A 22,972-nucleotide genomic window follows, 5' to 3' on the forward strand; every position below is an offset into this window, starting at 1 on the left:
AGTAATTGATCAGTGCTTTGCATCGTTGGATGGCTGTGTCTGTCACAGTGACTTGCCATCCTGGAATCAACCTGATACAAGAATTAAATCAAACATGAAATACTTATTAGATTCTTCTTTGGTATAAACTTATTACTCTTTTTGAAATTTAACATTAAAGAGGCAAGGTCCCCTTGTCAATCAAAGTGACCTTGTGCATTCCATGGCATGTCCTGGCAGGCAAGATACTACACTCAGTGTTGCCATTTTTAGGGAGCATCAAGACACAACCTTAATGAAGCCCGGTTCATACTTCCTGTGAATGCAAATGCTATAGGAATGTTTACTTCACAGCTGTGTTCGCTGCAAAAGTTTTGCAGGAGTTGAGCACAGTTCAACTCTTGCGAATTATTTGGTGTGAATATGTAGTGTCAAAATTCATATCACATTCTGATACGGTATGAATTTGGCTTAAGACAACTGAGACCCTGCTAAGGTCCGGAAATCAAAAACCTCTCTGAATATTATTGAATAAATTCAGCAGTTATCCTAGTTTGAATTTACGTCTGAGGTTCTATCATTCATTTCATCAACCTCGGAAAAATATGAAAGCCAATATGATTTAGTTGCTCAAATTAATAAATTCAGCGACAAAATCCTCTTAGTTCAAATATACTTGCCTAAGTCTCCATCATGCATTTGTTTCAGCCAAGATGATGTAATGCTCAAATAAACACCCTATTTGCAATCTGCCTTTGTCTTGTTTTTTAATTTTTATATATAGGCGTTCTCGCGTCTGATTCTCATCCTGAGGGCGCTGCACGTCAACAATGACCGCACTAAGGTGATCCTCAAGCCAGACAAGACAACAATCACCGAGCCTCATCACATCTGGCCCACGCTGACCGACGAAGAATGGATCAAGGTGGAAGTGACTATGAAAGATCTCATCCTTGGCGACTACGGAAAGAAAAACAAGTACGGCTAGAACTTTCTGATATTTTATTTTATTTTGTTTATTGTTAATGTCAAAATCTTGTTTAACCCTCCCACTGTTTGACCATTTAACATCACCCTCTGAATGGTAGATGTACTGCGATGTGATATCAATCCACAGTTAATGGAGCTGGGTACTTTTTGTAACAGAAAACACAATGTTCACAGATTTACATTAAACTTACACAGTTTGAAGATAATGATAGTATAAGGCTTCCCTGAAAATACGAGTTGCTGAGGTGGTGTAGTTTTTGAGAAATGAGTAAAACAATGTCATGAAAATCAGAGGATCATGAATGAATTTGATCTAAAACAATAGAGACAAAAACACAATTATAGACAACTACTACTATTAAAAAAAAGATGTCCACATAGTGTTACTGCAGACCTCTCTTAGTTATGCTTCTACCAAGCTAAGATTCAAATCCTGCTAACAATTCTCCAGCCTCCCATGTTATAAATCTCCTCTCACTCTTCATTCTTCAGTGTGAACGTAGCCTTCCTGACTCAGTCCGAGATCAGAGACACCATGAAAAGTTTTCAAATCTTACAAACGTTTCTCCAGCCTTCCATGTTATATTTATCCTCTCACTTTTCATTCTTCAGTGTGAACGTAGCCTCCCTGACTCAGTCCGAGATCAGAGACATCATTCTCGGTATGGAGATCTCCGCTCCGTCTCAGCAACGTCAACAGATCGCTGAGATTGAGAAACAGACCAAGGAACAGTCGCAGCTAACGGCCACGACAACCAAGACGGTCAACAAACATGGTGAGGGTCCCAGGAATCTGCATCACACAAACAGTCCGAACAGAATTGTTATCTTACCTTTGGTCAGATCGGCGTAGAGGCATCTTTCCCCGCCTTCCACCTTGCCTTTTTTTTTTTCCAAAATCTAAAACTGAAGAAAAGAAAACAATTTGGGGGTGCAACCTCAAGTCATTTCTCCCTCAAAATGTTGTCGTCAAGATTCATAATTTGTTTGTTTTATAAAACTTGTCCCCTTCATCACAGGACCCTTTTGATTTCAAGTGCCATGGTTTAAAAAACTTTAAAACAAAATAATTTTGTGAATTATGTGGAAGTTGGTGATCCTCTGCTTATTTCTGTTTTAAAATATTACAATTGAATGCGCAACTTTCGACTATAATCAGAGAGATCTTACAACAGGCGCGTCTCTTTCTGGTCACTTTGAGAAACGCTCCTCACGTTTCTTCTTGTCCTACCCACAGGTGATGAGATCATCACATCTACCACCAGTAACTACGAGACGGCGACGTTCTCCTCTAAGACAGAGTGGCGAGTGCGCGCCATCTCGGCCACCAACCTCCATCTTAGGACCAATCACATCTACGTATCATCAGATGACATCAAGGAGACAGGGTACACTTACATCCTCCCCAAGAATGTCCTCAAGAAGTTCATCACCATCTCGGATCTCAGAGCCCAGGTTTATTTATTTGTTTGTTTGTTTAGATGATCTTAATAGTAATAATAGTAGTGGCTTCTTATATAGCGCGCATATCCATCAATCAGTGACGCTACTGGCGCTGTAACATTCATGCAAGCTATGTGGAACTATGTTTGAATTATGAGACCTAATCCTTTTTACTTAGCACCATGTAATGGTTCAGAAGGTGCTGTGGCACACTATGCTCTTCCCATCAAGAGAACTCTGCAAACTACCACAAGGGGGTATTCGAACACCAAGCTGGCAACATCCGATCTCTCTCAGACAAACATTGGTTTAATGAATTGCACAAATCAAGAAATTGTCATTCAGCATCTAGATGAAAAATACTTATTCTAGTCATTGTGAAATCGTTTAAAAGCTTGGTAGGATTCGAACCCCAACCCTTTGATTGCAAGTCCTGCAGTCCAACCACTGTACCACAGTGACCAGGGCCCAATTTCATGGAGCTGCTAAGCACAAAAATTTGCTTAGCATGAAATTTCTGCCTCGATGAAAACAGGATTACCAACAAAATTTCAAGATGATTTTCAGGATTCAGCAAACATCAGCTGAATACCAATTACAAGCAATATGCAACAAATTGAAATTTTGTTGGTAATCCTATTTTTATCAAGGAAGAAATTTCATGCTAAGCAAATTTTTGTGCTTAGCAGCTCTATGAAATTGGGCCCAGATAATCTGTGATTGGAAATGATTGGAAACAATTCTTACAAAATTTTCTTTGCACTATTGTTAGGACGCTTAACCGTTTAAACATTAAAATCGTTTCCAAATTTTTTGACACTTCATATGGTGGAGCTGTGCGCTTAAGGCCGCTGTGGAGATATTTAGGACGAGCCAGACAAGGCAGTTTTGCTTTGCATTTCGTACAGCTGCTAAAGTTTAGGATTTGAACTGCATTGTATGGTATCTGCAGGCAGGTGTTTTGTACATGACTTGTCTGTTCGTATAATCAATGCTACAGTAATTGATCAGTGCTTTGCATCGTTGGATGGCTGTGTCTGTCACAGTGACTTGCCATCCTGGAATCAACCTGATACAAGAATTCTTGTGAAAGAATTGACAAGAATTTTTACCCACAATTGTCGGCATTCATTTATAAAGAAACTTTTTTTTCTCTCTCTTTGTTTTAGATCTCTGGCTACCTGTATGGTGTCAGCCCGCCAGACAACCCTCAAGTCAAGGAGATCCGATGTATTGTAATGGTCCCTCAGTGGGGTACTCACCAGACTGTTCATCTGCCCAATCAGCTTCCTGATCATGAGTTCCTCAAGGTAATGTCATTGGCCCACAGAAAGCCGACTCGTTGAATGTATTCAAATTGTGCTGTGAACATTTTGAGTGGATGAATGATTTTTTGTTTTAAAGACATTGGACACTATTGGTAATTGTCGAAGACCAGTTTTCTCACTTTGTGTATCTGAACATATGCATAAAATAACAAACCTGTGAAAATTTGAGCTCAATCGTTCGTGGAAGTTGCGAGATAATAATGAAAGAAAAAAGCACCCTTGTCACACGAAGTTGTGTGCTTTCAGATGCTTGATTTCAAGACCTCAAATTCTAAATCTGAGGTCTCGAAATAAATTCGTGGAAAATTACTTCTTTCTCGAAAACTACATTACTTCAGAAGGAGCCGTTTCTCACAATGTTTTATACTATCAACCTCTCCCCATTACTTGTTACCAAGAAAGGTTTTATGCTAATAATTATTTTGAGTAATTACCAATAGTGTCCACTGTCTTTAAAGAAAAGTGTCTTGCTCAAGGACACAAGTGAGATTCAAACCCACGTTATGATGACCGTTCTAATTGTCGTTTAATGATTTCTGTATTTTAGGAGATGGAGCCCCTCGGCTGGGTTCACACACAGCCCAATGAGCAGCCTCAGCTGTCTCCTCAAGACGTAACGACCCACGCTAAGGTCATGGCTGACAACCCCTCATGGGATGGGGAGAAGACCATCGTCATCACATGCAGGTAAGAAACGCGGGTCAGTGACGGGCACTAACTCTGCTAAGCACGGAAAACTCGTTCTAAGCAGAAATGAGTCATCAGAAAAGAAACATCAGTATTATTTTGCAATTTTTCATACTTAACTTGGGTTTGAACAAAGATAGGTTGGCTAGAGAAAGATTTCAATATACAGCCTCCGGATTAGCATGCCGACGCTCCACCAACTGCGCTATCAAGCACTATATTTGTGTTCTTTCTATTTTGTCAATATCTTTGCTTGTGGGTGCCAGTCAGAAGTTTTCAACCTTGAATAGCTATATACCATTAACTATACAACTTGAGATACAACTCGGGAAACGGCAGCAGAGAGTTCACTTAACAGGAGACTGCTGGCCATGCTCGTTATTTTGGGAGTCAAATTGCACATAAAGTGTCTCGCTCCTGACGATGACTAGAGCAAGCTAGTCGAAACGTTGAGACCAATTCAAGAACTGACTCCGCGATAGTGCAGTGAATTGCTATCCTATAAGCTAAAGCAGTAGTCCCAGCCTATTTTCTACCTTTCACCCAGGTAGTAGTTAAAAAGCAGGACAGTTCTTTTCAGAACTGAGAAGTCTCCCGAACATACGGTAAATCTACTCCGCGGTAGTAAAATAAAGAAAGACAGTTCTCTAAGAACAAACTCTACCTGGCAAGTAGATACACACATGGTGTTACCGCAAATCAAATATATAAGATTATGGTAATCATGATAATCCCACATCCTCTAAAATGTGCACAATTGACTCCCAAAATGAATGACAAGGTGCCAGATGGATTTCAATCAATACGTGAACATCCAGAAGTTTTAAATTTATGAATGTTAAGTATAACCTCAGATCTCTTTCTCCCTCTTTCCACCCAGTTTCACCCCAGGCTCCTGTTCCCTAACCGCCTACAAGCTGACGCCCAGTGGGTTTGAGTGGGGTCGATCCAACACAGACAAGGGTAACAACCCCAAGGGGTACCTGCCATCCCACTACGAGAGGGTGCAGATGTTACTCTCCGATCGCTTCTTGGGATTCTTCATGGTCCCGGCTCAGGGCTCCTGGAACTACAACTTCATGGGTGAGTCATCTCGGATTTTAACCCAGGCCTGTATGCTTTGTTTTTGAAAGGGCAAGGGCACCAAGGCAGTAAAAGGCATTCTATGAGGAAATTTCTACTGGAGCATTTCAAAGACACAAAGGCAATGACCAGGGGGCATTGAGGCAATCGCCGCCGTGTCTTGGTGCAGTATCAGCCTTGTTAATCCCAATGATTATTGTCAGTGGGAAGTGTAGAGGGAATGGGTGGCCCAAGCATTTTGGTAGGGATTGTAGTAATACGAGAGAATTTAAAAAAAATGTTTTTGATGTAATGGAAGTAATGTTATGGTGGGTTTTTGGTTTTTTTTTATTTATTTTTTTAATTATATATTATGCATTTTATGGTATCTGCAGGCAGGTGTTTTGTACATGACTTGTCTGTTCGTATAATCAATGCTAGAGTAATTGATCAGTGCTTTGCATCGTTGGATGGCTGTGTCTGTCACAGTGACTTGCCATCCTGGAATCAACCTGATACAAGAGTTTACAAATACCTGTTATCACACAAAAAGACAAATTTGAAATAACGTTGATGTTTTATTTGATTAACTAAAGCTGAATCAACTTTCTGAATAATTTCGCAGGCATATTACTCGGGTGAGATTCGAACCCCCCGACCTTTGCAGTTCTAGAGCAGTGTTTTACCAACTAGACCACCGAGATTTTAAGATGAGATTGCACGGTGGCTAGAGGCAGTTTGAATCCTATATTTTAGCAGCGGGTACTGCAAATATTTAATTGATGAATAGAGCAGTGTCTTACCAACTAGACCACCGAGATCGCCCGGTAGCTATAGGCAGTTTGAATCCTATGTTTTAGCAGTGATTTAATAGATGAAAATTTGCATCGGGGACAGGTATTTACTGTTTTATGTTTTTTTTTCTCTTGATAGGTGTTCGTCACGATCCAGGTATGCGTTATGACCTGCAGCTAGCTAACCCCAAGGAGTTCTACCATGAAGTCCATCGACCGTCTCACTTCCTCAACTTCAGCGCCTTGGAGGAGACCAGTGACTTGATGGGGAGTGACAGAGAAGACATGTACAAGTAGAGAGGAGCCAGAACTTTGAAATGGGATGGGGGGGAAGTATTTTTTATTGGACAGAGTGGGACGGGTAAGGGGTTGTTTTTTTTTTAAATGCTGAGGTGGTTTTTGTCGCGCCATTAATTGGGTGCAAGTAAGAGATGAAGAAGTTAAAATGGATGAATTGTCACGTTTTGAACTTATTTTGGGAACAAGTGAAGGGTTTCTTTTTATCTGAATATAAATTAGCGGCAGACATCTGTTGAAGATTATTCAGGGTATGTTGGCAGATGGTCTGTTATCTCGGTTCTCCCTAGTTTTTTTTAAAAGGAGGGGGATGAGTATCTGTTTTTGAAGACAGTGAGAGAAGATTTTTGGGCTGTATTGAATATACTTTGTGAAACTTTGAGAAAATATGTCAAAATGCTTTTCATTTTTTAAGTGAAACAAACTTAACTTGTGGGACAAGAAACAAGATTACTCTGTCGCTAAAATAGATGGTTGATGGATAATTGTTTTGGTGATTATGGCAAGGAGGTTGCTATTAAATAATTAATAAAAAAACATTCAAAGTTTAAAAACATTAAAACTTTCCCATAAAGATTTAACAAATAATTTGTACATAGAAGCCAGTCAGACTCATTTGAAATGATAGCTGGGGGAAAAAAGAAGAAGAAGAAGAAGAAGAAGCTAGGCTCAAAATACCCACTGGGTCACAGGTCTGACTGAGTCCTGAATTTTTTCACAATTTAAGCAAGTAAGGCCGAATCGGATTTGGCGGCTATGGCTACAGCTACGACAGTTGCTAAGGGTGTTGCTAAGGACATCCCATACCTCAACGCATGGTGATACGGAAATCTAGCCGTAGCCATAGCCGCCAATTTGGATTTGGCCTAACCCCACAACCGAACAAGTCCTGATGTTTTTACCAAACACGTACTTTTTACATGGAGCTTCTCGATACCAACATTCCTAAAGGTTCAGCCAATACTGAATGACAAATAGGGGGTGAGAAATTTCAGACTTTTATCTGAATTAAGACTTTTTGAAGTCGGCCTGGTGAAGAAAATCAACCGTTTCATTTTTCCACATCCAAGAAATCCTGCTCTAAACCTTGGGGGTTACCAAAATGTGTAAATGCCATCATATATACTTAAATTTTTGATCCTAGTGTAGGATTTTGTTGTCAGCTTGATATTTTCAACTTATCTCTTGTGCGGTGTAATTTCTGATCTACAAGACCCTTCGGTTCAGTGGGAATTATTTTGAACTTCAAGCCCTAAGAATTATGAGCATTGTTCAGATGCAGTTAAGGGGTTAATAAAATGTGTACCTGTATTGTTGCAGACAATTGTATGATATTTCAAGTTTTTTTTAAATCATGTTTTAAGACATTGGCCACAAACAAGAACTATAAATAGCTCATTTTGTAAGACTCAATAAGACTGTTTTTTTGTAAGGCATTATCTTTGCTTAGATTTATTCAGTTGATTTTTTAGGTGGTTTAAAATTCCATTTTGAGCATTGGAAAAAAGTGGCCTTTTAAGAATGACACAAGCATTTGAATTTAGTTTGTTTACCAGCATTTGTCATTATTTAAATCCAAAGAGAAAAGGAATATTGAGGGAATTAAGTTCCAAGTTTTGTGAGACATAAAGTGATGTAACATTTATGACTGGTAAATTATTTTCAAATTGTTCAGTATCTAACATGTTATGACTAAAATGTTAAGATGGGTTAAATGTTTCAAAGATATGTTTCACACTCTTTGATTCACTTTATATTTTGATCAGATTTGTTGAGTATAAAATGTCCCCGAAATTTGCTACAAATGTTGTTGATGTTAAACTATTAATTTCACTTGGATCTTTTCGCTTATCACCAATAAAAACACAAGTCCTTTTTTGTTTTTGTATGTGATTTATGTTCACACTTGTGTTACTTATTTTTGTTTCTTTGTCAACAGTTCAGTTATTTTCTGTAAATATGTTGTAGTTGACATCATGATGTCGGTTGGATGGTCGGAATTAAAACAGTCAATTTGTCACCAAATCATGTTGTATACATTTTGCCTTTTATTTTCAATATTTCAGCTGACTTCAAGAAAGTAGTGAGAATTTGTGAACACCCTAAATGTTGCCTTTAAGTGGACTTAACAGTTGTGTAAAATTTGTGAAATTGGTTGGGTTACACATAAAACGCACTAATAAAAACTAATGCCATGCCACTTGCTGTTACTAGAATGTGCAGGCTGTAGTATAACGTCGATTGATTTCATACTTTTTATCAAAAGCTTATTACCTTTCCAGAGTTGTAGAGATAGTTGATCCCTCAAAAGTGAAAGTAATAATTCAGCTGCTTTTACACTGCAAAACCTCAACATGTATAATAATGGGCAATCCCTAGTTGTTTTCAACACCAAAATGTGTATCAATGCTCTTCCACAGTCAATAATCACCCTATCCACCCCCTTCCTTGCTACAAACAATCATTCTATCAAAGCATGCAACTCCCCCCCCCCCCACTCCCCCTTAACATTCGGTGAAGTGCTTTAAAAAGTAATCAACCTCTCTGCTCCTTTGAATAATAACTATTTTCAAGCAATTAATAGATTGTGTCATTTTGACAAGTTATCAGGAGAGGAGAACTGGTAATAGTTGTTTGGCTTGGTAGTGGAGGTTTTTTGCGGAAGGGTACATTTGTAGAGGTGTTACTTTCTGGGGTAATTAGCAAAAATTTCAAACCTGCCAAAATTGTTAAGAAATCTGAAGTTGAGTCGGAATTGACAGATGTTGAGAGAAGGGTAGACTTTTAAGTGTTTTGCAAATATTTTGGAATATTTAAATAATTTAGCATTGCCTGCATGCTACTGCGGGAAGCTTATTTGAGTCTGAATCAGTCTACCGCCCTCTATTGTACAAATCTTGAGAACTTTCTCGAAGCCGCAAATGTCACTGGTTCCCAGTAAATAATATAAACGTCCACTTCGATATAGCAGCTTTTTGGGTTACCAGCGTGAAACCATGCTCTGAAAATCACCACAGAAAAAACATGGCAGCTATCAAGGCGTTGAATCCAAAAGCTGAAATTGCGAGAGCAGCCCAAGCCCTCGCAATTAACACCAGCGCCGCTAAGGGACTTCAAGATGTATTACGGACAAATCTCGGACCGAAAGGCACCATCAAAATGTAAGTTTCCTTATCGTTATCAATATTTTGAGTTGAACGCGACCGCTTTATTTTGGTTTGTCATGTCCGCTCGTGCCATGTTGGTTACAATGGAAGTTGTGTTGAGGGCGCTGTTTGCAGGCCCAATGTTGAATTTAATTTTAGAAGAATTTAGAGAGTCAGAAGTTATTGAAACAACACATTTTTGTGATACCTTTACCGAGGTGTGATTTAAAAAAACAACTTGTTTGGGCCCTTTTTATATGAAATTATAACCAAAACAACAAAATTGAAAAAATGTATTTGTCCCAATCCCATATTTTTTGTTATAAATAAAAATCTGCAGATTGCGCCCCCGATTGCGCATGCATTTATTTTGTCAGCAAACTCGGCATACGCAGTCAGCTGTCATCTGCAGAGCGCAAACTGTAGATTGCGCACAAGTTTGTCCCAGTTCCTGAAACAAATTCATTGAAATGAATGGGCTTCATGATAGTGAGTGGACTCAACTGAATTTGTGAGTTGAGGATTTTGGACATCAATTAGTCGAAAATTTAAATATATTTTTACATGTATCTGACTTATTCGTACCTCCATATTTAAGTAGTCTGAATCCTAAATAGTTTATTTATTATTGTTGAACTTTCCCTTCAGGTTGGTGTCTGGAAGTGGGGACATCAAACTAACCAAAGACGGCAATGTTCTCCTTCATGAAATGGTAAGAAATCTACCAACAGCATCTTAGGCACCGTCTTCAAGGCTACTCTTTTAAATCACAAGTTCATAGTGTGCAGAAGGATGAACCCCTAACAGCTGTGATACTTCGGCTTTTAAGGGGCACGGCAGTTTTGCCTTGACTTTTTGTAAAAATTAAGGGCACCAAGGCAATTTTCAAAAATTTGGAAGGGCATCACGGCAATCACAAAAAGTTGCGAAGGGCACAACGGCAGTTTGAAAAAAAAACTTTGAGTTGCCTGTAAAAAACAGTTATTCAAATTTTTCCATTTTCTAACTGTTACCCAATGAAAATAGAAAGCATTCATCTAACTCAACAAAATAAAGAACAACTATATAGGATTTGAGGCATTGCATGGTGGGGTATCAATATATGTTTGGTTTGCGGTAACACCATGTGTGTATCTACTTGCCAGGTAGAGTTGTTCTTCAGTCTCCTGACGATGACTAGAGCAAGCTAGTCGAAACGTTGAGACCAATTCCGAACTGACTCCGCGGCAGTACAGTTATTACGATCCTATAAGCTAAAGTAGTAGTCCAGTCATATTTCTATACCATCCGCCCTGGTAATAGTTATTAAGCAGGATAGTTCTTTTCAGAACTGAGAAGACTCCCGAACCTCCGATTATCTACTCCTCGGCAGTAGAATTAAGCAAGACAGTTCCCTAAGAACAACTCTACCTGGCAAGTAGATACACACATGGTTTTACCGTAAACCAAACATAAAGAACAACTACTTACAATACACAATAAATAATTTTTGTTCATACGTAATCCTACTATTGGTCATGCACGTTGTGTAGTTTTTCGTAGAGACGCTAAAAAATTCCCAAGTAACTGCTCCATTTGGACACAATGTTGACAGAATAAATGCATGCAGTGCGCGACGACTATGCTGTACATGATGGTACATCACATGTACCAAGCATGGGGAAAACCACTATCCCAGCATGCACAGCACGTCAAGTCTTTGTCTCAAGGCGTTTAGCGTTGGTTCGCGTAATTTTACCACTAGAGGGCATTTAATCTCACGCTATCGCTTCGTTCCGAAACGCCTCTAGCGTTCGATGTTTAAAGTATTTTTTTGGCGCACGCAAAGAACAACGACTAACGGGCCTGAAATCTGCTGTTGTGCCATACACGAGTGAATTTATTTCGCTTCGTGAAATTTACACAGACATTGAGACTTTGTGGGCTTATTTTCGAACTTTGACAACGTTGAATATAATTTGTTTTTGGGAGGAAGGGCACGGCGGCAATGATGAGAAAAGGGCAATCATTGCCGTGAAAAATTGGGTTTTAAAGGGCATTGCGGAATTGCCGTCGTGAAGTATCAGGGCTGCCCTAATGATAAAACCAAACCTATCGCATTAGGAGCCTGCCTCAACATGCTACACACTGGAAAGTCCAGAGGTGGATATAAGCGTCAGACCAAACTCCAAAGTTCCAAGTTTTAACAAATATCTACTGTAATATGTCCCCCTAAAGATGCAGATAAAAATGTAATATGCCTGAAGGAACGATTTGTTGTTAAGTACAATTCACAGTATTATCATATTAATGTTTTGTTTTATTTTTGGTAACCCCTTTAGCAAATCCAACATCCCACGGCGTCCATGATCGCTAAAGTGGCCACCGCCCAAGATGACATCACAGGCGATGGGACAACATCAAACGTGCTCATCATTGGAGAACTCCTCAAACAAGCGGACCTCTACATATCAGAGGTAATGCATCTACTGGAGAAAGTTTTAAAACTGTAGAGAAATCATGGTCAGTAGTTTGGGGTCAAATTTATACTGGACTGCAGGCTTGAGGTCAGCAGCAGCCCAGTAAACTTGGGATTGAAGAAAGAAAAAAAACAGTCGTCTTGTGTTTTTGTTACATATGTTGATATACAGTCTGATCAGAAAGAGAGAGAAGTCATTCACTCTTGTATCGCCAAATGGGTTAAACCCCAAATGGAATAAACCCAACCCATTCTGAATTTGCTCATATCTGGTGGATAGGATAGTAAGGGATAAAAGACGAAATAAAAAACTTAAACGCTAATGCTATGGCCAGTCATGTTGTTTGTAGATTTTTGCCTAAATGAGCGTGAACACTTGCTTTCAAGTAACCTCGCTACCAAACCAGTAACCTGAATTCAGTTTAAATGCGTGTCTGTGTCATAAAGAATCTAAATGTGGCATTATTTTTATGTATGAGCTTAGTTTTGCTAAGAAGTTTTCCCCAACAGATTCTTTTAATGCTGATACTTTAGACATCACATTTACATTCCTAAATAAAAGTTTCCTTGTATCAAATTCTACATGCCGCTTATCATATTTGCTTAGCTGTTCCCTAGAGATTAATCACCACAATGGTCCATATTGTATTGTATATTGTACATTTGTTTTTTCATGCCGAAATACCTAATCACTTGAGTCTTTTGCACTTTGTATCGCACAGGGCTTACATCCCCGCATCGTCACAGAAGGGTTTGAACTCGCCAAGGCTAAGGCCCTTGAGATCCTGGAAGAGGTAAAAGTGTCTCAAGAGATGGACAGAGAGCTTCTCATCAGTGTTGCTCGCACCTCTCTACGTACCAAAGTCCACTCCGAAATGGCAGATTTATTGACAGAGGTAAGCTTGACGGGTAGTGTTGGGAAGGTTAATCTTTTCCTTACCATTGGCTACTTTAGTTGACTGCACTCGTAAGGATTTCATATCACACTGGGAAAAGGACAATAAACTTTGACATTTATCGACCAAACTCAATCAGTTTTGGGTAAGATAGAACTTTTCTACTTCTTAACAATATTTTCAAGGAGATAATAGAGTTTGTAAAAATGGCCTTTGAATGACAGCTTTTTGTTGTGTAAGTATATGTGCTTCACACTAGAGTGGTCAAATAATGTGGCCACCAGCAGTTGGTTATGTCCGAACAATGAAAGGGTTAAAGGAACACGTTGCCTTGGATCGGTTGAGTTGGTCTTTGAAAAGCATTTGTAACCTATTGGTATAAAATGCATATGGTTAGAAAGATGTTTGTAAAGTAGAATACAACGATCCACACACATTTGGCTTAAAATTGCGTGGTTTTCCTTTTACTTTGCGAACTAACGCGGTCGGCCATTTATTGGCCGACCGTGTTTGTCAACGAGGTAAAAGGAAAATCACGCAATTTCGAGTGATACTTGTGTGGATCGATATATTCTACTTTTAAAATATCCTTCTAATCATATCCATTTTATACCAATAGGTTACAAATGCTTTTCAAAGACCAACTCGACCGATCCAAGGCAACGTGTTAGTTCAACGTTAATCAGTCAGATTTGCTTTAAAGTAACTTTGCTTCCTGATTTGTTGTGCTTGATCCCAGGCCATCGTTGATGCCGTCCTGGCCATCCGTCAGCCAAACGAGCAGATTGACCTTCACATGGTAGAGATCATGCAGATGCAACACAAGACCGACCTGGACACCAAGCTGGTCCGAGGGCTGGTCATGGACCACGGAGCCCGCCACCCGGACATGAAGAAGCGCGTCACTGATGCCTACATCCTGACCTGTAACGTATCCATGGAATATGAGAAGAGGTAAGAGTTATAGACTTGGAGAGAAAATTTTGGTTGGCCAGTGTATTGTGAGGGTTCAAGGTCCCTGATTTTGTCATCACAAATCTCCCGTTACCTTCCAACTGAGGTAATGATGTGAATTTGGGCCTAATTGCATAGAGCTGAAAAACTGCTGAAAGGTTTTTCCTGCTTAGCAGAAATGAGCAGAAGACCAGTCTCAAATTGTACATGTAACCAAATTGACTGGTAACCTTATTCTGTTCAGCAGCGCTATGAAAATGGGCCCTGGCCACCAAAAGTCAAATCTCTAGTAACTTCAGGGTCCATTTCTAGACCCCTACCTATAATATCAATATATCAGTCAATCAACATTAATTTCAATACATAGTAATTCTAAATAAATAACTTGATAAGTTAGAGGCATAACACATACAAGCAAAAGCTTGTAGGCAGGGATGACTCGTACAAAAGAAAAGTAAACTAATTTAATGATAATAACCAGAAATTGTTGTCATTTGTGTCTAGTTACTTCCCTGATTTTGCTGGAGTGCATTTTGTGTGATTGTTTAACATCTCGTGATGCTGAAACTGGACTTAATTTTCCTTATTTCTCTCTTCTCCAGTGAGGTCAATGCAGGATTCTTCTACAAGTCTGCCGAGGATCGGGAGAAACTCGTGCAGGCCGAGCGCGCCTTCACAGACGAGAAGGTCAAGAGGGTCATTGAACTCAAGAGAAAGGTCTGCGAGGGCAACGAGAAAGGGTTCATCGTCATCAACCAAAAGGTCAGATGTTTGTTGATACAGAAAACGTTGATTGCTTAACAATAGAATGTTTACAAGATGCTGACTGCATTATCTACTAGCCTTTTTGGGAGACCTTGATAAGACACGGTACAAAGTTAGTTCCATTTTATTTACGTGTCTGAGTGCGTTGTACAGCCAAATATTGCAGAGACTTTTTATTAAAAGTTCCAAAATTGTCAATTAAGGGGTACAACATTCATTTTAGAATTAATTTTACATTAAAGGCAGTGGACACTTTTGGTAATTACTCAAAATAGTTATTAGCATTATACCTTTCTTGGTGACAAGTAATGGGGAGAGGTTGGTTGTATAAAACAGCTCCCTCTGAAGTGCCATAGTTTTGGAGAAAGAAGTAATTTTCCACGAATTTGATTTCGAGACCTCAAGTTTAGAACTTGAGGTCTCGAAATCAACCATCTAAACGCACACAATTTCGTGTGACAAGGGTGTTTTCTTTTATTATTATCTCGCAACTTTGATGACCGATTGAGCTCAAACTTACACAGGTTTGTTATTTTATGCATATGTTGAGATACACCAACTGTGAAGGCTAGTCTTTGACAATTACCAATAGTGTCCACTGCCTTTAAGGGGTGCAACATTCATTTTAGAATTAATTTTACTACATTAAGAAAAGACGTAATACAGTCATATGGTTGTGATGTCTTGGTGAGTGAAGTTTTGATTGCCAACTCAGATACTTCTCATTTCTTGGAGTTGGATCCCTCTGTTACGTCGCTTATGTGGATGGATTGGACATTCTTATGAAAATACCATGACTGTTTTTCTCTGTTTTCTCAAAAAGGTAGACACTGTATTCAGCAGAAACTTTCACTTGTGACTTTTATTGCATCGTTTTTGATAATTGCAATAAATCAGCATTACATTGACAAAAAAACAATCTTATGTCCCAACCTTTTAAGGATTCGGGTACTTTTTCAAAATGTCCACAGATTTACATTAAACTTACAGGGTTTGAAGAGAATGGTAGTGGAAAGCTTCCCTTCAAATATTACTAACTAAGGTTGTGTAGTTTTTGAGAAATGAGCAAAACAAGTCACAAAATCGTTTTCGTCTCATGAGACCAAAATGATTTTAGCATGTAAAATCCCCATAACCAGTTATGATATTATACCAAAACCATAGCATAACTGGTTAATAAGTTTTTACATGCTAAAACTGAGACGAAAATTATTACTTTTACTCATTTCTCAAAAACTACAGCACCTCAGTAAGTAAAATTTCAAGGGAAACTTTCTACTATCATAATCTTCAAACTGTGTTAGTTTAATGTAAATCTGTGGACATTGTTTTTTTTTGTTAGGAAAAAGTACATTTTATACCCTTTAAATGATGTTTATATTTTTTCTCTCTCTGATTTTTCTCTTGTACAGGGCATTGATCCCCTGTCACTGGACATGCTGGCCAAGGAGGGAATCGTTGCTCTACGAAGAGCTAAGAGAAGAAACATGGAAAGGTACATTTCGATGAGTTTGGAAGCGGTGCAGATTTAGAATTTTGCTCTTGTGGCATTGCTCTGTTGGTTCATTTTTGTTAAACAATGAGAAGTACATGTTATTAACCAGAGTTTTTTATGTATAGTTATTACTATAAACTCTGTCATTGTGATTCATGCAATCGAAGTTCAACTTCCAAACATTAAATTATTTGACAGGGTAGATGTTTTAAGAATGCTGAAGCATGCAATTTTTGAGGCTTTCAGGAAAAGTTTAGAGTGCTTGACCAATTACAAAGTTACTTGTCTGATTTGTTCTTTGTGTCAGTGCTACAACAGTACTCAATTCGGTACAGATGAAAAGGAAGAAAGGCTCCATGCAGGAATATTGTGTCTCCCTTCATTTGGTTTGTGTGTACATCCTGGCATAGTGTTATGAGTGATAAATCATAGCTGCTGTTTCAAACCCTGGCAGTGTAAAAAAAAAGGAGCTGTATTTGACCTTCATACCTTCACCGTAAAGGTTTCAGGCCCATGTTGAAGGGGTACATTTGAAACGTTTGATTTTGTTTTGTAGATTGAGCCTTGCTTGTGGTGGTATAGCAATGAACTCAGTGGATGATCTGGCACCTGAAAACCTTGGATACGCTGGACTTGTCTACGAGCATGTCTTGGTGAGTAGAATTCTCTTCGGGATATCATCGTGCTTTGATTGCAACCGATTGAAATAACAATGATTGGGGGGGGGGGAGGGGGTCAGCAAATGCTATTTCTTGACTTGAACCATATTTTAGACTGAAGTGTTTTTCTGCAGGATTGGTTGTGTAGTGAACTTTATAAATCAGTGAACTTTCACATTAAAACCATTTTTGTTTAATTATTAGATAAGTAAAAGTCCAATACTTTGTCTATATTGCCTTAGCACTGGGGTTTTAGAATAATTTTCCATGCCATGGGATGGGATTATTTTTTACAGAACTAGCGGAATAATTTGTTTTTGAGAATATCAATATTACAATGAATCACTCACTGCAAACAAAAAAGGTTCTCATAAAACTGACTTTCTTTTTCTTTATGAGTAAATATGAAATGCATTCACCATAAACGGCAAAACCTTGGCCGTAGCCACTGCCAATAATCAGCTGTGGTATGTTGGAATTTCAGACCACTCGGACTTGCTGCTATTGAGCTGAATGTAACAATAAACAATGGTAGAAGCTTATCAATTTTTGATAATCCTGGGGTGGATTTCACAAAGGTAGTCCTAACTTAGGACTAGTTAATACTAGGCAATGCTAAGAGATAGGACTGGTCCTAAGTTAGGACCAGTAACTCATCCTAACTTAGGACTGGTCCTATCTCTTAGCATTGCCTAGGACTAGTCCTAAGTTAGGACTACCTTTGTGAAATCCACCCCTGGTTAGTACAACAAAAGGACGGAGGTCTGGAAATGGGGATTACACAATAACCCCCAGAGAGAAAAAGGGAGATTTGGAGCATGATTTCCCACACCTTTTGTCCCTTTTTTTCCCCCGGAGGAAAGGAAGCATTGCTACCTATTGTCTGGGTGTGTTAGCGTTTCGGTTCCGAGTTGATACAAAAGGAGGTGTACACCTCGTCCGATTTTTTGGCACTGCAAATATCGGCCCTTACACATCTTCCAGCATTAACTGGTTTAAAACTATCTTCTGGATTTTTTTGTCAGGGAGAGGAGAAATTCACGTTTGTTGAGGAGTGCGCCAATCCACGCTCTGTCACCATCTTGATCAAGGGACCCAACAAGCATACACTATCCCAGATTAAAGATGCCATCCACGATGGTCTACGTGCAGTCAAGAACGCCATTGATGATTGTAGGTGTAGCATGAAAACATTCTGAAGCTCAGCATTTGAGCATTTTTTTTCTGCCGGGAATACATTTACTCGGGCATGATATGTGTTCCTACTTTACAGGTCTGGAATTACATGCAGGCCATGGCCTTCGTTGCCCCTGGTTCTGGCCTTGGTGCCCTTCAAATGTTTCCCATTGACTTTCTAATGGAAGTGCCCTTTGCAAAATGAAAGTGGCCTTGCCCTTTCAACATGTTCAAAGATGAAATTCAAGACCTGACTTTAGTCTGATTTCCGATTTTGTGGCTGTTAAAATATTCTGATTTTTTTCCAAGGACCAACTATCATGCCTTGCACTGCATTTGTCCCAGTAGAAATTGGTAGCAGTAAAATGACTTGCATTTTAACAATGATGTAAAAACTACCTAAGTTATCTGAGAAACAATTAAAATGGATCAATATTATTTGTTTTCACAGTTAAACGGTTTACCCCCCCCCAACCCTATCCTATCCTAAAAGGTGCATTTGCTTTATGTTCTAAAACTAGATACAACATTTTAGTTAGAATCGGGGTGTAGTTGTAAAATCAAAGTTCCATATGAACGACTTTGATGCCCTTTCTCTCTCTCTCCACCAATCAGCTGCCGTGGTCCCAGGAGCAGGCGCCCTTGAGATCGCCATCCACACAGGCCTGATGAAATACAAGGATACAGTCAAGGGGCGAGCTCGCCTTGGTGTCCAGGCCTTTGCTGATGCCCTTCTCATCATTCCCAAAGTGCTGGCCCAGAACTCTGGCCTGGACCCCCAGGAGACCATCGTCAAGCTACAGGAAGAGTTTGCCGAAAGCAAGCAGCTAGTTGGTGTGGATATATCAACCGGTAAGTTGGGTTTAGTCGGAGAACAGTTAATGCCATGTCGGGGCTGAGCAGTCAAGTTCACTGGACCTAAGCTCTGGGCCAAATTTCATAGAGCTGCTAAGCACACAAATTTGTTTAGCATGAAATTTTTTCCATTATATAAACAGAATTACCATTCAAATTTCCATTTGTTGCATATTGCTTGTTACTGGTATTCAGCTGTTGTTTGCATATCCTGAAAATAACGGCGAAATTTGGTTGGTAATCCAGTTTTTATCAAGGAACAAACATCTTGCTAAGCAAATTTTTGTGCTTAGCAGCTCTATGAAATTGGGCCCTGGTGTTGTCAGCAGCAGAGTGTGGGTTTGAATCCCATTCATGACACATGTGCCCTAGAGCAAGGCACCTGACCTTAATTGCTTCTTAAGGCGCTTGGAATGTTGTGCATTCTGCTCTACCAGCTAGGCTGATACCCATACCTACAACCTTACAGACTATGAAGGGGGTAACCCCGATTCAGCCCAAGGGGGAGGTGGGAACATGCCCCTGATGGCAGTTGATTGTGGTTAACAGCCCAAATCAGTTTGGTGTATCCCTCGCATTAAAGTTGGCTTCTGGTCCTTTGATGTTAAGGTGATCTCTCATGAAAAAAAAACAGCTTTTAAAAATTTGATTCTGTTTCTCTCCTCAAACTTAATGCTGACTGTTATACTTCCCCCCCCCTGCCTCTGACTTTTCCCTCCAAATAATTTCTCACCGGTAATTGATTTGTCTGTTCAGGTGAAGCTATCGTAGCGGCTGATGCAGGGATTTGGGACAACTACTGTGTCAAGAAACAGATACTCCATTCGTGGTAAGTGTGATTTCACAACCATTAAAATTATTTCTCACCTATTTAAAGACACTGGACACTATTGGTAATTGTCAAAGACCAGTCTCTTTTGGTGTATCTCAACATATGCACAAAGTAACAAACCTGTGAAAATTTGAAATCAATTGGTCGTCGAAGTTGCGAGATAATAATGGACGAAAAAAATCCCTTGTCACACGACAAGATGTGTGCCTTCAGATGATTGATTTCGGAACCTCAAAATCTAATTCTGAGGTCTCGAAATAAATTCAAATATTTTAGTGGAAAATCACTTTTTTTCTTGAAAAACTATGTTACCTCAGAGGGAGCCGTTTCTCACAATGTTTTATGCTATCAACAGCTCTGCCAACAATTATTTTGAGTAATTACCAATAGTGTCCAGTGCCTTTAAGGGTATTTTACAGGATCGGTAGAGAGCTGACAAGATAGTCGCAGACAGCGGTCATGTTTTGTTTGAAAATTTGAGCTTAGTCTGTTGGTTTTTGAGTCAGGGGAAATGTTGAAAAACCATGCACAATTTTTAGCATGTAAATGCATTGTGCTTATCTTATTGGTTGTTAAAACAACCACAAGTAGTTGGTGCACTGTACAACATTATTTAATATGATTTTTTTTTTTCAAATTCTTTTTTTTTTCTTTGACAACTGATATGTATTATTCACAGCTGTTACTTGCCTGTTTGGAATCAATCATAAAGGAAAATATTGGCTTTCATATATCTGATTAAAATTTTTGATTAAAAATTAAAAAATCCCAAATTTTAATTTTAGACAATTGTTCTTTCCCCTCCCCCTACAGCACCGTGATTGCGGGTAATCTTCTTCTAGTCGATGAAATCATGCGAGCCGGTCTGTCTTCACTCAAAGGATCCTGATTGTTGTAGATCTCTAGGGTAGATAATAGTCTCAACTATTAAACGAGATGGCAATCTTGTCAAACTAAAAAACGAAAAACAGGAAAAAAAATTCTTCTCAACTTTGGCAGTATTTAAAGATTAAATGTGACTTGTACTTCAGTATGTAATAACCCAGCCTTGACTTGTTGGGACGCAAATGCTCGTCTTAAAGAAGCTCTCGTTCAAACCTTTTAGTTTGTCCCATGACATGATTGGATACCATTTATTGACTTGTACTCAGAACCAAGTTCTGAATGTCTACAGTTTTGAATGCATGGGCATCACGTAGTTTAATTCTGTACTGTTAAAGGAACACGTTGCCTTGGATCGGACGAGTTGGTCTATAAAAAGTGCTTGAAACCGTTTTTTATGAAATGCATATGGTTAGAAAGATGTTTTAAAAGTAGAATATAATGATCCACACAAGTATCACTCAAAGTTGCACGGTTTTCCTTTTACGTCACGAACTAACATGGTCGGCCATTCCATAAATTGCCGACCGTGTTAGTCGACGAGGTAAAAGGAAAGCCGTGCAATTTTGAGTAATACTTGTGTGGATCATTATATTCTACTTTTAAGACGTCTTTCTAACCATATACATTTCATAACAAACGGTTTTAAACGCTTTTAAAAGATCAACTCGACCGATCCAAGGCAACGTGTTCCTTTAATTTGTGCAGATATTTCTAGAGCAGTTCTTATTAGTTAAGAACTTTATCCACTAAAGTAATTAGGTTAAGGGAGCGTCTCAAAAATCCGGCATGTGCTAGGTACAAAGGAACGTTTCTGTGGGTTCCTGTCCGCAATGGACTGGACTGTTGGGACATTCCACTACTAGAACCGCATCATTGTGGGAGTAGTCCTACTTGAGTGAATTTGTTCATTATTATTTTGAACGTGTCGCTGGTCCAATTATTGGACTTTTGAGACGCTCCTTAAACACAAGGCAAATCAAACACCTTTAAACAAAACTTATTTAGTACAATGTGGTTAAATACTCTCACTAAAAACCAAAGGAGATGTTTTGGGGCACGTTATGCCCAGTTCATACTTCCTGCAAAAGCTTCAGGCAAAGTAAATTTGATGTCACAGCTCTGTTGCCGCTGCGAACATTTTGCAGGAATAGAGTGCAGCTCAATTGTTGTAAATTGTTCGTTGCGAACTTGTGATGTCCAAATTTGCTTTGCATTTGCATCCACAGGAAGTATGAACCAAGCTCAAGTTTGCTGCAGAGTTGTTCTCAGAAATGTACGCATGCTAAGAACTACGTACCTGGTATGTCTGCTGCCCTCTTGTGTCTTGAAGTTGCCCATTGACACGCACGGCCATGAAATAATCTAACGATAATTTCTCCAGAGGCTTCGTTAGCGGTTAAAAGTGTTGGAATTATATGGAGGTCACAGTATTAAGAGATGCCCTCAATGTGAATGTAGCAGTAGCATAATGTGGTGTTCGGTCCTGCGAATTCATTTTTTAAGAAAGTACACATTTTTCATTTTTTGTATTTTTTGCTACAAATTCTTGTGAAGTTGATGGTCCATTAAAAATTAGTGGACTCTTGTGAAGGAGAATTTTTTTATGATTAATTTTTTCAGAATTCATCAGGGAAGGATCGTTTTAGCTGTTGTATGACAGGCCTTACACCTCCCGTCCTGGGTCCACCCGCTATAGAGCTTTATGCACATAACGTCTCGGCTAGGGGCCAAACGAAGGAAGCTCATTGGTTAATCTCTTGTGCACAAAAGATTGTGCTTGTCCATAAGTTTTACCATTGTTTTTACCTGTATTATGTCACCTTTATGACGTCAGTTTCTAATATGATGAAATGAGCCTGGTGTAAGAAGTCTTTTGTTCGGTTAAAAAACAAAGATTCTGCTCAACTAATGAGTCTTATGGTTTGAGCCTCCTGTAAAATGTGCCTGAGCAATTTTAGAAGAATGTCACTAAAAATTGGTGAACCATCTTATATCACCAACTACTGGTGCACTGTTTTAAAATTGTCTGCAACTATACATTTGCCAATTTACATAAACCAACTTGTCTTTCCATATGTCGGACATGTTGTTTATGGTTAATGCGCAGCTGTGTAGGAATAGTGACGCATGAAACTCTCTGAATTCTGAATATAAATGAAAAATCTCCCCCTCCCCCCATGATTTGCAATTCATGTTGTATGTGTTTGTCTGGCTGATTTAAGCATGAATAAAAACTTACAAATGTGTGAACAAATTTTGAGTGTAGTTTGT

At 39.0% G+C, this 22,972-nt stretch overlaps 2 protein-coding genes across 2 annotated transcripts in view; both read left to right on the top strand.

Moving 5' to 3' along the window:
- LOC139938147 (pre-mRNA-processing-splicing factor 8) overlaps positions 1-8,622 on the top strand; it is a 41,377-nt gene extending 32,755 nt beyond the window's left edge. Inside the window, exons 37-43 of the mRNA XM_071933528.1 lie at positions 764-957; positions 1,582-1,745; positions 2,207-2,424; positions 3,582-3,722; positions 4,288-4,427; positions 5,308-5,510; positions 6,423-8,622. Of these exons, the coding sequence (XP_071789629.1) occupies positions 764-957; positions 1,582-1,745; positions 2,207-2,424; positions 3,582-3,722; positions 4,288-4,427; positions 5,308-5,510; positions 6,423-6,580 (1,218 nt within the window). The 3' untranslated portion in view covers positions 6,581-8,622. The remainder of the gene's footprint in view (positions 1-763; positions 958-1,581; positions 1,746-2,206; positions 2,425-3,581; positions 3,723-4,287; positions 4,428-5,307; positions 5,511-6,422) is intronic.
- A 935-nt stretch (positions 8,623-9,557) lies between these two features.
- On the top strand, positions 9,558-20,784 carry LOC139938664 (T-complex protein 1 subunit zeta-like). The gene is made up of 12 exons (XM_071934270.1): positions 9,558-9,741; positions 10,375-10,438; positions 12,048-12,182; positions 12,907-13,080; positions 13,820-14,034; positions 14,637-14,796; positions 16,212-16,294; positions 16,851-16,947; positions 17,979-18,126; positions 18,745-18,981; positions 19,741-19,813; positions 20,630-20,784. Exons 1-12 carry the CDS (start codon positions 9,605-9,607, stop codon positions 20,703-20,705), a joined length of 1,599 nt encoding a protein of 532 aa, XP_071790371.1. The 5' UTR covers positions 9,558-9,604; the 3' UTR covers positions 20,706-20,784.
- The last annotated feature ends 2,188 nt before the right edge of the window (positions 20,785-22,972 follow it).

This window comes from Asterias amurensis, chromosome 6, assembly GCF_032118995.1.
Source record: "Asterias amurensis chromosome 6, ASM3211899v1".
NCBI lineage: Eukaryota > Metazoa > Echinodermata > Asteroidea > Forcipulatida > Asteriidae > Asterias > Asterias amurensis.

Bases quoted from the DNA above. Each gene is read 5' to 3' on its own strand.
- LOC139938664 (XM_071934270.1), top strand. From the start codon at position 9,605: ATGGCAGCTATCAAGGCGTTGAATCCAAAAGCTGAAATTGCGAGAGCA. The intron at 14,797-16,211 runs GTCAGATGTTTG...TCTCTTGTACAG, and splicing joins TCATCGTCATCAACCAAAAG to GGCATTGATCCCCTGTCACT. The intron at 18,127-18,744 runs GTAGGTGTAGCA...TCCACCAATCAG, and splicing joins CAAGAACGCCATTGATGATT to CTGCCGTGGTCCCAGGAGCA.